At 38.6% G+C, this 16,435-nt stretch overlaps 1 protein-coding gene across 1 annotated transcript in view; it reads left to right on the top strand.

The window, feature by feature from the left end:
* The window catches only part of ldhd (lactate dehydrogenase D), a 36,074-nt gene extending 20,997 nt beyond the window's left edge, over positions 1–15,077 (top strand). Inside the window, exons 2-11 of the mRNA XM_072386586.1 lie at positions 2,304–2,416; positions 3,864–4,005; positions 4,576–4,717; positions 4,964–5,123; positions 5,678–5,877; positions 6,479–6,607; positions 7,556–7,683; positions 9,124–9,214; positions 10,681–10,792; positions 13,677–15,077. Of these exons, the coding sequence (XP_072242687.1) occupies positions 2,304–2,416; positions 3,864–4,005; positions 4,576–4,717; positions 4,964–5,123; positions 5,678–5,877; positions 6,479–6,607; positions 7,556–7,683; positions 9,124–9,214; positions 10,681–10,792; positions 13,677–13,857 (1,398 nt within the window). The 3' untranslated portion in view covers positions 13,858–15,077. The remainder of the gene's footprint in view (positions 1–2,303; positions 2,417–3,863; positions 4,006–4,575; positions 4,718–4,963; positions 5,124–5,677; positions 5,878–6,478; positions 6,608–7,555; positions 7,684–9,123; positions 9,215–10,680; positions 10,793–13,676) is intronic.
* Positions 15,078–16,435: the final 1,358 nt, after the last annotated feature.

Below are 16,435 nucleotides of genomic sequence, written 5' to 3'. Positions count from 1 at the left end.
TAAGAGTGACAGCAGCATACAACCAAATATTTAACAGGAAAATGGCCGGAACATGGCCCAAACCAAAAACACACAGAACAAAATGAGTTAAGTTTCAGTTTTGGAGGGTAATTCATCATGTAAGAGAATCACACTCCAGTCTTGAAACCTGTTATCTAAAAACCTGCCTTTGCTGCTGATGAAAGTTCCTCTTTGGCTGCTGCCACTGATGGCTAAGCAGCTGATCACAAAGAGAAATAGAGACATAAGTAAGGGAAGTATTAAATTCAAAACAGACTTACCCATCATCAATTCAGTCTTCCAGCCAGTGTAATAACAATGGACAATGTTTTCAGATAGGATCTTAGATGTGAGATGCTCAACATCGCACTTTCCAGCTCCTCATCTTCATCCATCGCTGTGGTGTGGACAAGCTTTAAAGTGTACAAAAAAAATGATAAAAATGACTGGTTCTGTTTACAAACCCATACATGAATATGAATGAAAATTTTCTTTCAACGTTTTATGTATCATTTCATTCATCATTTGACGTCTCCTTTCACTGCATTTTATCAGCGGTTACTATGAACTACAAACGTACGTTTGTAGTTGAATATTGTAGCAGAATATGGAAAAAGTATGGAGAAAGTGGCAGGAAAAAAAAAAGTTGGAAAATCAGCACTCTTGTAACTATTGGTGGCTCAGTGGTAGAATTTTTTCTTCCCATGCAAGAGACCCGGGTCCGATTCCTGGCCAGTGCCAGTGTACCTTACAGTTCTTATGTGGCACTAACCTTAAGGTCGTGATGGACGTGAGGATAGTCAGTGAGTCATCCCACGGTTTCTCACTTGATACTGGGTTCGTAGAGAGCGGAGCAGTAGTCTGTAGACTATTCAAAAGAATAGAAAAAAAGTATTACTAACTTTTTGTTTTCTAAGCATTTGCATAAATATGTCCCGTAACATAATATTGAAAAAGGCTGGAGAAAGTGCAGAGAAAAAAAAAAAAGTTGGAAATTGGAAGATCAAGTGAGCATTGGTGGTTCGGTGGTAGAATTCTCGTCTCCCATGCGAGAGACCCAGGTCCAATTCCCGGCCAATGCAGATGTACCTTACTGTTCTTATGTGTCACTAACCTTAAAGTCATGATGGATGTGAGGATGGTCAGTGAATCGTCCCACGGTTTCCTCATGCCATCAAAACAACCATTAAAGTTTTTATGTGTCCAAAGCCAAAGAAACACAAATTCATTGACTGGGAAATTGACTTCCAAAAATTCCATCTCTGTAGTGCTGATATTAATGAGTTGGTCCCAGTTTATTTGATTGACTCTCTTGATGGTGTCATTTAGGTATCTATTATACATGATGTAGAGGGAAGAAAATCTAACGGAACATCCAATCTCTAAATCCCAGTTTTCCCTGGAGTTTAGGACTGGATTTATGTTGACTGCTTTCATGATACCTGCTTTTCGATTCACATAGTCCACTGGAACACAAACTTGTTGTTATCAGACCACTACACTACCGAGTGGTTAGTGTACGTACTAAAGCTGAGGGAAAACCAAAGCAACTCCAAGAAAACTCTTCAAACCTGTGAATACCCAAACTGGGCCTTTGTCCACATTCTGGGCAGAGAGGATAGATGGTTTGAGAGAGGAGTCAAGGAAGCCATCTGTGTTAAAGTGGTAAATTTATCTTTGAACAGAGGTGGTGGCCTCAGGTATCCCCTTCTCAGCACCTACAATGCAGTATTGTCTTTCCTCCCCAGGCAGTTTCACAATCATTCACACCTTGGATCATCTAACCAAAACTCATCCTATCAGGCAGGTGGACAATTCAGAAGTGATAATGACTTAATGAAACGCAAATTGGTCCGGAGGTTCAGTGACAGATGTAACTGTAACGACCTTCTCTGCTTATAAGCTGATACTCCCCACCATCTGGTTTAGAACTGAAGAAGCCTTTTGGATGAGAGGTGAAACGTCTTCTAGATCCAAAAAGGAGTCCAGTTGGCCTATTCAAGCTCTTATGATCACCATGACCTGGATGACTGAGAATCTTCATCACCATCCTTATTGCTTCACAACCTTTTTTATTCAAGTTAGATTAAGAATTTCATGTGGACATAAAGTGGTGCAAGTAAACTGAATAGTCTCATTCTATATTTTGTTTACAGCCCTCATTTTTAGACCTCTTTTAGGAAAAAAAAAACAATATTTCACTCTAAAGCAGCTTTATCTCAATGTAGTTGTACAGTCTTAGATTTATGTGACCCCTCCTTTTAATGACTCACTGTCCTATGTGTGTGATTATCTGTGTGCAGAGGGTGGCTGTGGACAGGGTTCTCTCTGAATTCAGGTGTATAAGCGGCGAGGACGGCGTCTCATTGGGTGAAGCTGTCAGACAACAACATGGCAAAGATGAGTCTGTGCACAGGTCAGTCTGTCACTGTTACCTTTTTCATGGTAATGCTTATTTCAGTTCAATACAAATATTTAAACACAACGTGTCATTCTCTGGTATATAAGAGTGGATTTGTGAAAGAAATCCTCAACACGGTCACAGCAGGTGATTTTACCCCAAGTCATGTGACATTTGTTTGGCCATTGGGGATAATTTTTTAGCTGTTTTTCAAGCTGTATAATGTAAAACGCCTGTTTTTACAGTATTTCCAGATTTCATTGTCTTCCTTGCGATAATGTAAATGTGCAATGACTTAAGCAAGTTTGTTATTTAAGAGTATTTATACATTTTCCCTGTGTTATTTTTGTGGAATTAATGCCAAATAAAGCATCAATTTGTTCCATTATGGATTCTGTAAAATGAAAATTTAACAAGGAGTTCGAGAGCTCAGCTCAAAAGTTCCATATATTCGTAGGTTAGTGTCTTTATTAACCACCTAACATGGATAAATTAACACAAATGCATTAATGGTGAGATTAAAGAGACCCCACAGGTACTTTAAACTTTATTCATATAAAACCTTTCCTACAGGCCTACAGATCAAAGTGCTTTACACAAAACTTGACAGTAAATTCAAACATTAGTTAGTATTCAAGTCAATACCAAGTCAGTTCAAACTATAAGATAAATTGTTTGAAAATTATTTGCAGAACTGTTGACAATTCAGAGTAGAAAATAACCATCACAAGGAGAAAGGCATCCAGAGAAGGATGGCTTTTTCTTTAGAACATATCCTGATTCTAATTTAAACCCAGTTTACTTTTACACAGTCTGACCATCACAGCTTAAAGTGGATCTAAATGTGCTGGGTGGAGGTTTATGATCCAGTATTCACTCTCTTGTTGCTCTTTTATGAGTTTTCAACACTTTGTCAAGATAATGGCCGCGTTTCCCAGATTCACTAAGAAGCTCTTAGCGCAAAGAGCTGTAATAATTTCTGTAAGAGAAGCATTAAATTAGTCTGAAACAAAGTACATATTTACTTTGAATTCAGTTTACAAAGCAGCACAGTGCAAAGTGAAACCGAGTTAGGGGTGAATTCAGTGTGGGTTTGGGATCTCTAAAAAAATCCCTTGTATTAGTTATTAAAATTTATCCTGGCACCATTTTCAGAGGGTTTCAGCTCAATAAAGACGCTGCAGCACACTGGTAAAAGTACAAAGTTATTATTAGTTTGTTAATCACTTTTCAACTTCTGTTGAAACATTGAATTTTATCAGCTTGTACAGAAAGAAAAAATGTTAACCTGATTATTTGGTTTTATGTCATTTTAACTTTATCTCTTTACATTTTTTGACAGGGTGCCAGTTAATGGCGCTTTACAAGAACTGTACAATCCCACTGATTATTGATTTGTTGTTAAATAATGGATTTAACAACTGAATGAGATGCATATGAAGAGTGTTTTGCATTGCTGCAGATGTCGCCCCCCAGATGTGGTGGTGTTTCCACGCTGTGTGGAGGAGGTCAGCGCTCTGGCCAGGGTCTGCCACAACCACAATCTTCCCATCATCCCCTTCGGCACCGGGACTGGCTTGGAGGGAGGGGTCGGTGCTGTAAAGGTAAGTCTACGTATGGATATTTGTGTAGAAATATACACTTTCTTTGAAATAACCGCAATAATAACAGCTATAAACAGGATTGCGTGTGCACGCTTTTTGGGTTTCACACTCAGAAATATCCTACAGGTCCTCTTCTACCTCTCTTACCTATGGTGTGCCACAATGTCTTGTTTTGAGGCCTTTATTGTTTCTGTTATATCTGCTCGCTCTTACATTTTTGAGCACTTTTAAGGATATTTCCTCTCAATGCTATGCAGATGACATTCAGCTGTATCTCTTTTAAGCCCCAAGATGTTTCCAACCTACACAACTTTCATAGGTGCTTAGACTTTATTAAAAGATGGATGGCTGACAACTTTTTCCAACTTAATGAGGAGAAAGCAGACGTCCTTGTTTGTACTCCAGACAGATTTGTGTCTAAGGTCATGGAAACGCTTAGTATCAAACTCGAATGGTACTATAAAAATAAGATTTTTACTATACTTGTATAAGAATATTAAATTCATGCAATTTTACAGTGAAAAGAAAAAAAACAACCATACTGTATGTTGGCATGTTTTCTTTCCTTAGGGTGGTGTGTGCTTCAGTTTAAGGAACATGGACCAGATCCTGGATCTCCACCCGGAGGACTTTGATGTGACGGTGGAGCCCGGTGTGACTCGGAAGGCCCTCAATGCCTACCTGCGAGACACCGGCCTCTGGTTCCCTGTGGGTCAGTCATGTTTCCAATACCACAGTAACAAATGTGTCACTGTCACTGGAGAGAGTCAAAAATCTAATGCAGTGGAGTTTATTCAGGAAAAAGGAATAAACTTGAGTCCGTATTTGCCAATGCACAGCTTTTATTCGCTCAATAAAATTCGCTTTTTTTCTGCCCAGCAACAACTACATCACACCTGAAAATAACTGGTCAAACTCTGGTGATGTGTTGTTTTTCCTTTGTTTTGGTTTGTCTCAGATCCTGGAGCTGATGCCTCTCTGTGCGGCATGGCTGCCACCAGTGCGTCCGGCACAAACGCCGTGCGTTACGGGACTATGAGGGAAAACGTTATGAACTTAGAAGTGGTGTTGGCTGACGGGACCATCATTCATACGGCCGGGAAAGGCCGACGTCCCCGGTACACATCTGCCGTCACAAACACACTTATCTTTGGAGGACTGAAGCTGTAATAATCCTTAATTAAATTAAGAAAAAAAAAGGTTAAAAGAAGAAGTTTATGTGATAAGAGAAAGATTAAAAGTTTGATTTATGTAAAAAATACTCATATAGAAACAAATCAGTTATGAAGGAACCTAAATTAGAGAATGAATTAATAGATAAGTACAGTGTAAAGGCAATGATTCAGAAATACAGGAGTAAATAAAGAAAGAAATGAAATATATTCCATTGAAAATTTTATTTAAAGATTTATTAGAAAATTGAGGGACAAAATAAATAGATGACAACATTAACACAAGATGAAATGAACGCAGTTTAAAAATACATATTTATTTCACATTTTAAACGATTATTTATGCATAGATTTTTTTTTAAATTCAATTTTAGTTGAATTTCTAATGATATAAACAGCATTTCCTTTTTTAGCCATTTTTGAATTTGGGTATTTATTTTTTGGATTATGGCAGTTTCAGTCCTCCACACTCATCTTTGCTTTTGAATTTCTGTCTCCAGGAAGACTGCTGCTGGCTACAACCTCACAAACCTGTTTGTGGGTTCAGAGGGCACCTTGGGGATCATCACCAAGACCACGTTACGCCTGTACGGAATCCCAGAGGCCATGGTGTCCGCCGTCTGCTCCTTTCCCTCCGTCCAGGCGGCTGTAGACAGCACCGTGCAGATTCTACAGGCCGGAGTCCCCATCGCTCGCATCGGTAAGGAAGGAACAAGGAATACTTTGTTTTTGTTGTGATTCACTGTTTTATCCTTGTTGTTCCCTAAATTACAAAACTGCTCAACTCTGAAGGTGCATATGTGAGGATAAGCTGAATCAAGAGAAGCTAAAGCTGGAGAAATATGATCTCTTCTGGTAGTTCTGGTGAAATAAACAATGTAACTGAATGATTTGGACAAAAAAATTTAATTAATACATGTTAAAGGTGTAGGTTGTATGATATCATTATATTGTTGTCATAGAAATAAAAAGTGGTACCCTGCCAGCGTTTCTTGACCAAGAAAATTATGTGGACACGGGCCCTGAGGCTTCATGTGAGATATAACTGGCACAGAGAGACTGAAGGAGGAAGAGAAACCAACAAGCAACAGATTAAACTTTATTGATTCCTTTTAGATAATAGGTTCCTGCAGTGAAAGATAATAGAATCCAGGATGGAGGGGTATACTGTGAAGTTAGCTTTGTAAATAGATCAATATCCATTAATAACAACTGGGGGAAAAAAAAACCCGACCCATTAAGCTGTGTCACGGTGACCCTCCTCCTCCTGTTTGTCCTGTTTGTGGCCGTGTGTTGTCCAGAGTTTTTGGATGATGTGATGATCGATGCGTGCAACAGGTTCAGCTCCCTGTCCTACCCCGTGAGCCCGACTCTGTTCCTGGAGTTCCACGGCTCAGAACGAAGCCTCGAAGAACAAGTCAGCACAACTGGTACGTTAACCCCCCCGAAACCTGCCGCACATCTGTTTGTTTCCCAGGATTTTCAGATTTTGTGTTAAAGAGTCCCACCCTGAAGTAAGTTTTTATTTTTTTAATTACAGGGTGTTTAGAGATGAATTCAACAAATGTCATCAGTGATTGTCGTCAAATCTGACAGTTTTAAGGGTTTTAAGCCTATCAGTCCAGTCAATAAGAATCAATAATCAATATCCGTAAGTATATAACCATATGAAAATGGCATCATCATGCTAACAGTAACTGTTTTAGTTTACAAGGTAAATTTAAGAGACCCAACAGCCAGTTAAAAGTCTGTAAAAGCTTCACAGGCCTTGAAGGGCACCTCTGGATTGGATTTTTACTCTCTGGAAATACTTTGTTGTCAGTCTGAAGTCAAATCCACCTGACAGATAAAATGTTGAATAAACCGAAGTGGAGGGAACGAGTAGCTGGAACACAGATCTGTAACCGCAGTTGGTGCTTTTCTCTTCACTGGTTTTAATCAGAATTACAGAAAAGTTGAGATCAGAAGAGGAAGCTGGAACATTCCTCAAAATCACGGAGGAAATACACACCAAGACCCCATCATGTTTTATTCAGTTTCTTCTCTGTAATAAGTTAACTGCTGATTTGCCTGAGTTATGCTTACAATTTTGCTCTGCATTTAGACAGGAAGTTAGTTGGTTTCTGGATTCATGGATCTGTTGCTTTTGATTAGTTTTTGTTGTCTGAACATGTTCGTAAAAACCTCCACTCAACTAGTCATTGAATAGCACGTTCAGTGTCTCTTTAGGCATTTATCTCAACAAACTAGCTGTTATAGTGTGGAAACAGGCACTGAATCAGCAGATCAAATAAACCCAGTTGACGTAGATTATTCTGTATTATCACAATCACTGGTATTATGATCAAAACATTTCTGTTCTGTCTGTTTTTCTGAAGAGGAAATCACTCAGAGTAACGAGGGCTCAGACTTTCAGTGGGCTCGAGATGCGGAAACACGGAATCGGTTGTGGAAAGCTCGTCATGACGCCTGGTACGCTGCGCAGGCTCTCAGACCGGGCTGCAAGGTATACAAAACGAGGCCCCTCATACGCTCTTACACTGTTAAAAGCTAAAATAGATCAAGAAGCTGTTTGCAGAATTATGGCAGCTTTTTATACTCAGGAAAACTGAGCTACTTCACCAGTGAACAAGTTTTATTCTGAGTCCCCGTTTGTAGGTACTGTGCTTTGACACAGATATTTCATTCATTGGATTTAATTTAAATCGATAGTTTCAGCAAACAGCAGCAATGAATAATACAAACACTCTCCTACTTGTGTAGAACCAGGTGAGGTAAGTACTCACTGTAGACTGGTTTTCACTCTCTAAACATGAACTTTAGGACCATTCAATTATCAGTAATTATAATGATATAAAATAATGTAATTAAAGTTATTCGTCATTCGTATGGCACTGCTCCAGTGGCTATTTCTGCTGAATAGCTCTGGATATGTTACTCTGGATACTTTCTCATGTTCTTTTTCTGTGAAAACACACTATTGAAACTTTTTTTTTTTCTGGTTTGGATGTTCGGCTGCATTTTTTTTGCAGCCTCTAAATAAGGCATTATCTTTCTTTATTTCACCAATACTAAGAAGAATGAATGAACGAATGTGTACCATAGCTTTGTTAGCTCTTTGTTTGTTAGCTTTGTTAGCTCTTTGATGCTGTTATATGGCTACTTGCGGCTATAGGAGAACTAACGGAGGGATTTCTACACAGGCACTCTACTGGGACCACTTCATCCACACGCACCCCTGGAGCACAGTTTATTTACTCCTTTCTCTGTGACAGTCGGCTAACTTCATACGGAGTTTGCTACTGCTAGTTTTGTGCAACATGGCAGAATATTTATCAAATTTTGACAATGTGAACGACGACTTTGAGTAAGATGGACGTGCTTACCGAAGTGAATGAGCTGTGCTGCAGCCATGAGTGTGGATGAAGTGGTCCCAGTAGAGGTGTGTGTAGAATTCCCTCCGTTAGCTCTCCTATAGCTGCTAGTAGCCACATAACAGTAGCTATGTGCTAACAGAGCAATAGTACGCGTTTGTTCATTCATTCGTCATAAAGTATTGGTGAAATAAAGACAGATAATGCCTTATTTAGAGGCTGCATCGTCCCTGCCCCGTTCACTCCGTTATATGGATATATGCCGATCGCAAGTTTTCTAAATAGCTTTACGAAGGACGCCGACTTTTGCCAAACTGTTCTCGGTAAGTAGGTCTAAAAAAAACGGAGTTCCCCTTTAAAGCTGAAGTTTTTAGTTGCACAGATGTTGGATGTGTTTCCTTTTACTGGTGAGGACTTGTGTGATAAGTTACAGCTACACAAACAGCGTTAACTCTCTGTGTCACACTCTGTTAAGCATTTAAACCCTGAAAATTGTAAAAGACAAGCACTTGATGCCTTTCCAATACTTACCTGCCCTCTGTGTGTGTGTGTGTGTGTGTGTGTGTGTGTAGGCCTACTCTACAGATGTGTGTGTCCCACTGTCTCGACTGCCTCAGATCATCGTGGAGACAAAGGAGGACCTGATTGGGAGCAGGCTAACAGGTCAGGGGAGAATATGACTGGTGTCTTTTCATTTTCCTGTTTACCTGGGACTAATATTCACTGACTGTAGATCATTGATGGCACTCAACAATCTCTTAACGCAGATTTATTGGAACTGTACAGTCATATGATCGAAATACTCCTGTGATAAGACAATTCAACGTTGCAGTGCTAACAAATAACTTTGGCTCTGTTGACTGCGCTGAGTGGGAGAACTTTGAAATGAAAATGGCCATGTAAAAGTTCCGTAACCTTCTCCATGTTTGTTTTGCCCGCTTCATCTGCCATTCTTTTCTTTTCTGAAGCAACATACTGGGCTCGCTCATGATGGACTTTTTCAAAATAAAAGCCGGTGAGCAACCGACGTTTACAATAAAAATAATAAATAATAAAAACTGCGTTAATGGGAGAGAAATAATTGTCTACGATAATGAATTCATTAGTTAACGCAAAAATAACGCGTTAATGTGCCCAGCCCTACTTTAAAGTTGAGTTGACAGCAGCGCTTCAGGTGACCTTGTTTTTTTGAGCTGATCACTCTCTGGCATGATCATTGACCCCCTAAGAGTTAAACAGAGCTGATGAACCAGAGACAGCTGAACATTATGAGCCGCATCAGTTTGGTTCACAGTCGATAAATACTTTATTATCCTTTACAGGAAGTTACTTTGTTATAGCAGCTACTCATCTTGCAGACTAACACAATAAACACACACTAATCTAATCTAACTCCAGCAAATCTAAAAACTTATCTCTGGATTTTTTGTCACCAGAGTAGATGATATGGAAGACCCAAATGTGGGAACAGCAATCCAGAGGCAACAGTTGTATAACTAAGAATTTTATTGAAAGAAAACAAAAGACATGGCTGAGCCGGAAAAACAAAGAACTTTATCAGAGCTAAACATTAAGTAATAAAACAACCTGACATGGAGCTGGCAAGGACTGTGAAACTACAAGGAGACGATATACTGTCAGGAGAGTGATTAGTGAATGAGTGCAGCTGAGGTTACTGAACACAGGTGACCATAGTTGAGCTAATAACTGGAGAGGAGGAAAACTGAGGAAGCTATGAGTGAAAAAGTGAAATTGAACTGTACCGAGGCAAGACAGGATAAACTGATCAAAGTAAAGTCTAACAAGGACAAAACACGTGTGTAACCAGAGAAACTATGAAACAAACAGATGACTAAATAATTGACAAGACCTAGATAGAAAAGCTTATACAAACCAAGACAAGAAAATCCAAATCTTAGTCCACAAAATTCCATGAATTTTTTATAAATAATGTGAGAAACTTGACCCAAGAGAATCTGTTTTTATGTAGCCGTCGACTGGTCATATCAGTTGTTGAACTTCATGTTTTTCTTCAGTGGTGCCCCAAAAGACACCAGATGCTCGTCAGCATGAAGACACAAAAAAAATGAAGCCCAACTGTGATGAGTGAGAATGTTTTCTGCCTTCAGGTCCCATCGCAGGTCATGTGGGTGACGGTAACTTCCACTGTCTGATGGTGGTGGATCCAAGTGACCCGGATGAGCTGCACAGGGTCCACCTGTTCACCGAGAGGCTGGCGAGGTAACTCCAATTCAATTCATTTAAATGTTATGTATATAGTGCCAAATTAGACACTTCAAACATACAGCCCAATTCAGGCCAATTAGAATCAAATGAATTGTAATACAATCAAATCCAATTAATTGAATTCCAAATTGGTCCATTTCTTACAAAGACAGTTAGCCTAGCTAAAGAAATTAACAGATTGCACTGAAACTCCTCTTTGATACAATCCTGAGCGTGGACGAGGCGACTGTGGAAAGAAAAAAACTCCCTTTTAACAGGAAGAAACCCATCAGAACCAGAACCAGGAAGGGCGGCCATCTGCCTCGATCAGCTGGGCGTTGAGAGGACAGGAAACACCAGGCCCAGGACACCTGCTGAGAAAGAGAAACACAAGTGGATAACAACAATGTTGTATGCATATTATATAACGTGTCTGAACCTTTGTTTGTCACCATCACGTTAGCTGCTCATTCCTCTAAGTTTGTACACTTGAAGCTAGAGGTTTTCACACACCTCACACATCTCCTTTCTGTATTTGTTAAATGCCAGAATAAAGAGATTATTTACCGTAAATTCCGGACTATAGAGCACCTGAATAGAAGCTGCACCTTTTAACTTTTAAAAGAAAATCCATTTTGTACTTGTATAGGCCGCACCGGATTATAAGCCCCAGGTGTCCACTTTGTAATATGAGATATTTACACAGAAAGATGTTACACGTGAGGATTTTTAAACTTTTAATTAAATTTGTATGGTAACAAATACAAATACAAACTGCAAATGCTTTTTTTCTGAACAGTGCCTGTAACATGGCTGGTAAAATAAAATAAAAAAGACAGTAGCCTACCAGGAAAAGTCATTGATCGCCTTCTTCATCTTCCTCCTGCGCACTAAAACCATCAAAGTCATCTTCTTCAGTGTCCGAATTGAACAGCCTCAGAGCTTCGTCTCTCACTTCAGTCTCTTCGCTGTCGCTCTCACAATCTCATCTCAGATTGATTGGCTTTAATTCAAAGCTGCATCATATGCATTTCTTTGTTTGTTTTCCATGTTTGATTTACAATAATTTAGTTGTGTAAGTGTGTTTGATTTATCATACAATTTCATTGGACCACTGTGAACTAATTTTATTGGTCTAATGTTACGAGCCAAAATGTTTTGGGTGGCATGAAAAAAACATATTAGCTGCACCGTATTATAAGCCGCGGTGCTCAAAGCCTGGGAAAAAAGTAGCGGCTTATAGTCCGGAATTTACGGTAATTTTTTATTACCAAAGTCAGAAGTTCAGATACACTCAGTTTAGTAAGTCTTTAAACAACAAGAAAACTTCCAGATGTTCCGGTCTGAGCTTTAGAAGCTTCTGATAGGTTAATTGACGCTGTTTGAATTAATTGGTGGAACAACAAACTTTGTTATTATGTTTATGTTTATGTATTTAGCAGACGCTTTTATCCAAAGTGACTTACAAATCAAGATATAACAAGCTATATAAAAAGATAACAATAAACTACATAGAAGAAACCCACTAGTCCGACTCTGTCAGAGGTGACAGAGTAGAGATAGGGTGCAGGCATAGAAGGAAGTGCAAAGATAGAGGGGGTGGGGAAGTACAAGGTGAGTGCTAGGATAGGAGGTGCTCTCTGAAGACCTGGGTTTTCAAGAGCTTCTTGAAGATAGACAGGGACGCCCCTGTTCTGGTAGCGCTCGGTAGGTCATTCCACCATCGTGGTACGACACATGAAAAGAGTTTGGATTGTCTTAGGCTTGGTGTAGGAGCTGCTAGACGACAATCCTGGGACGAACGGAGGGACCGAGTTGTGACATAAGCCTTTGCAAGAGCATTCAAGTAGATGGGAGCCGTTCCATTAAGCACTTTGTAGGCTAATTACTTCTTACTTATTACTGGGTGCTGAACACCAGCCTGACACGGTAGGAACTATTTCAAAGATTTATTCATGGTCTTTGATTCTCGTTCTGTAGTTCCTCACATTCGGCTTTATTTTAAGTGTTGCCGTTGACATCCTGTTTCACACCTGGCTCTGATGGCCCTCACCTGCTGTTCATTTCCCCCTCAGTGTATATTCTCCTGGTTTTCCTTTGCCGTTTGCCAGTTCGTTGGTGTCTTTTTGATGCTTTTGATTGTTTCCTCTTTAGTTTCGTTCTAGTATGGCTCCTTTAATAGTTCGTTTTATCCTGCCAGGCAGCACCAAGTGACGGCCAGATGAAGCCTCATGAAGCTTTCTATCAAATTGGTTAAAAAAAAGGTTAATTTCTCAAGGCTTCATGTGCACAAAAATGTCACCTCTAGACTGTCTTGTAATAGCGTTGGCATGCATAAAAAAAAAAACAAGTCAGTATGACTGTGTTTAAATAAATGGACTGAAATCATCATACATGTGTTTTTAAACACTGACCAGTGATTGTGCTCCCTTGTGATTGTGCATACTGAGGTGATGCTGACTTTATTCATTTTTAATTACGAAACAGTATTTTTTCCACTGGGCTTGGACTCTTTTCACATGTTACTGGGTACCCCACAGCCTGAATGGACTTATATATGTTCATATATCACACCCAAACCACTTCCTGGATACGCACTTCGTGAGAGATTTTCTCGGCACACGATCCGAAGCCTTGATAAACCCCACCGGCTGTCTCGCCTGCTCCTCTGGAAGTCCTTTTTCTGCATCCATCCTGTCATGTTGTCCTTTTTTAGACAGTTGCAGGTCTGATTCTGAATAAGACTGTTTTCTGTTTTTAATTTAGGTTTTTGTGTAAAAAAAGTGTCAATTCAAATAGTTTCAAATAGTTTAATTGAACAGGACGTTGTGACTATAGCATGTAGATGCTCATGTTAACGTAGATTTACCGACTATGAGATTTATTTTGTCCTCTGCAGGCGAGCGCTGGCGATGGACGGCACGTGCACTGGGGAGCATGGAGTGGGTTTGGGAAAAAGAGCGCTGCTGTGTGAGGAGATGGGACCTCTGGCCATCCAGGTCATGCAGGGTCTCAAGGACGCTCTGGACCCAAAGAAACTGATGAATCCTGAGAAGATCCTGCAGCAGGGAGAGCTATGAACTCCATCTGAGGCGAGAGGTGCATGTCAGAGTGAAATTTTTAGAGGAAATTCCTTTTAAAAGGTTAAGTCTGTTAGGATATCAATGAAGCTGTGAGCTTGAAATTCATTTAAATCAGGAAAAGGATGTGTTGCTGTTCTCATGCCTGGGAATGTTTTAAAGGAACTCCTGGAAAACAAATAGGAAGGAATTTCCATGTAGAAAATAAATGTTGAAATGTGAAAATTCTGAAACATGATAAATACTCAAAACTTTGGTGTTTTTTAAAAGAAAATCACTTGACGTTGGTGGAAACTGTGCCCTTATTAAACAAAAAATGTCCAACAGAATGGTTACATGCTGCCATTCCGACATCTCGCCATTCTGACATTGGCCTCCAATTGTCGGAATGGCGACACTTAATTTTTTATCAAATGTCCCGCCATTCCGACACTTTTTTCCTCCTACTATTTTCTCCCACTTCTACTTTAAAGATGACCTTTCTTTCTTTGAGATGGAATCTAAAACCAGTTTGTGCAAATTATATAAGGGTTTTAATCTTAATTAAAAGTTTTGGAAACAAACAGAGATCAGTATTGGTCACGAAATGTAACGAAATGGACTTAAATTAAAGGAATGTTACGCTGTATTGCTGCTTTGATAAAAGAAAATGTTTGCTGTGAAAAACATCCGTCTGTCTTCTCATCTAACACTTAACAAGAAAATTATTAATAACATTAATTAAATCAGCAAAGTTATTTTCTGCTACATACTTCATATATTTGGCTTGTCTTCTTTGGAAATCTGTACAGTTATGTATCATTTTCTCGATTAAAGCTCAGATAGAGGGTGAATTTCATTATCTCCTACAGTATTCATCACACATGAAGGTATCACTGAACGGGTCGGGAACAGAAGGCGACGTTAATGTTTCTTGTTGCAAATATGCCTCCAAACATCTCAAATGGGTGCCAAAGAGATGGAAAATTAACACAAACGGATGTGGACTGATAAAATAACCACTGGATTACGACGAGAAGTGACCCGAAAAACATTCAACCACAAGAGATTTTTAGAGCGGCAGTAAAAGATATGCAAAACAAAGAAATGCTAATTCTTGATGTTTGTGGGTGTTTTGTCTTATTCAGAGTCTGATAATCCATTCACGACTGTTTTAACAATCACTCATATGAAGGAAATGACTTATCTAATAAATGATTCCACTAAAAATTACTTGTGTGTGTGAATGAATGTGCTGTAATCATTAAATAAAGTTTAAAAAAAAGCCTAATTTCACACTGACTGCTAAAATTAGGCAGTGACGAGTAAAAATTCTTCAAACATTTTATGGAACTCCCTCATGACTGAGTTTGCAGTTCACTTTTAATAAAATATAAAAGGAAGCAAACCCAGGCCTCTAATTTCACATATTTGTAGCTTATAATGTGTTTAACAATCCTAAAAGCTGTTTTCAATGCGACTTACTGTAAAGAAACACATGTAAACAGGTTTCAAGACACCAGATGGTGCTGGGGAGAAATTTAGTGGAATAAAATTAAAGTAAATAATCAGCTCGTCTGATTCTGCTTTCTCTTAAAACTTAACAAATATTCCACTTCTACTCAGTGTTTTTAAAGCAAATAAATAGTTTAAAATAAAAATGGAAATGAACTCCAACAGACCAGAAAACATTTGAGATAAATTCACGTGCAGATTTCAATCTGGTGCAAATATGTGGCGATGCAGTACTCTGCTCCTCCACATGGTGTCAGCAGTGCATCCCTGTGGGTCAAAACTGACGACAACGTGAGTCACATGAGAGGATCCACGAATAAAAACTGTTTTTCTGCCTCAATGCTTTGAGGTCCAACTACGGAGGACTAACACTGCCATAATGAGAAATAAATACAAAAGTATATAAATGACTAAATAAATAAGTTTATATGATGACAAATGCTACTAAGATTAAATAATGGATTAATTTATGCCAAAATAATCATATAGAATTCATAAGGTAGGAATTTTTCTGATTTAATTTCAAACAACCAAGACAAACCCTTCATTTGCACAATTAGATGCGGAAATGTACAAAGAAAACAGAAATAAATGGGATTGGAGAAATAAAAAGGAAGAGAAAATGCAAAGAAACAACAAAGGACTAAATACATCTATAAATAAAATAAATTACGAAAATGTCATTGAAAATGTATGGTGAAATCAAAATAAATAATTTGGAAGGAAAGAATATATCAAAACATTGTAAAGGACGATAATGCTGAAATAGATACAGGACAAAAAAATAAATGAGGAAAGACATTTAATATATTCTGATTAAAAGATAAACTGAGGGGCAAATTAGATAAATAAACGACATTAAGTTTAAATTAATGCAGTTTAAAATTAAAGCAGATAATTTGATTTCTTTCACATTCTGTACAATTATTTTGGCATGAATTCATTTTCATGTAATTTTAGTTGCATTTGTCATCATATAAACTTATTTATTTAGCCATTCTTAATTTTTTGTATTCTTTTTTTGTATTATGGCAGATTCAGTCCTCCATACAGAGCAGCTGACTGAATGTTGAGTCCTAAAACA

Source organism: Leuresthes tenuis, unplaced genomic scaffold (assembly GCF_036924035.1).
Source record: "Leuresthes tenuis unplaced genomic scaffold, fLeuTen1.0.hap1 SCAF_5, whole genome shotgun sequence".
NCBI classification, from domain to species: Eukaryota; Metazoa; Chordata; class Actinopteri; order Atheriniformes; family Atherinopsidae; genus Leuresthes; species Leuresthes tenuis.
Note: the sequence above shows the minus strand (reverse complement) of the source record. Positions and strands in the feature narration are given on the sequence as shown.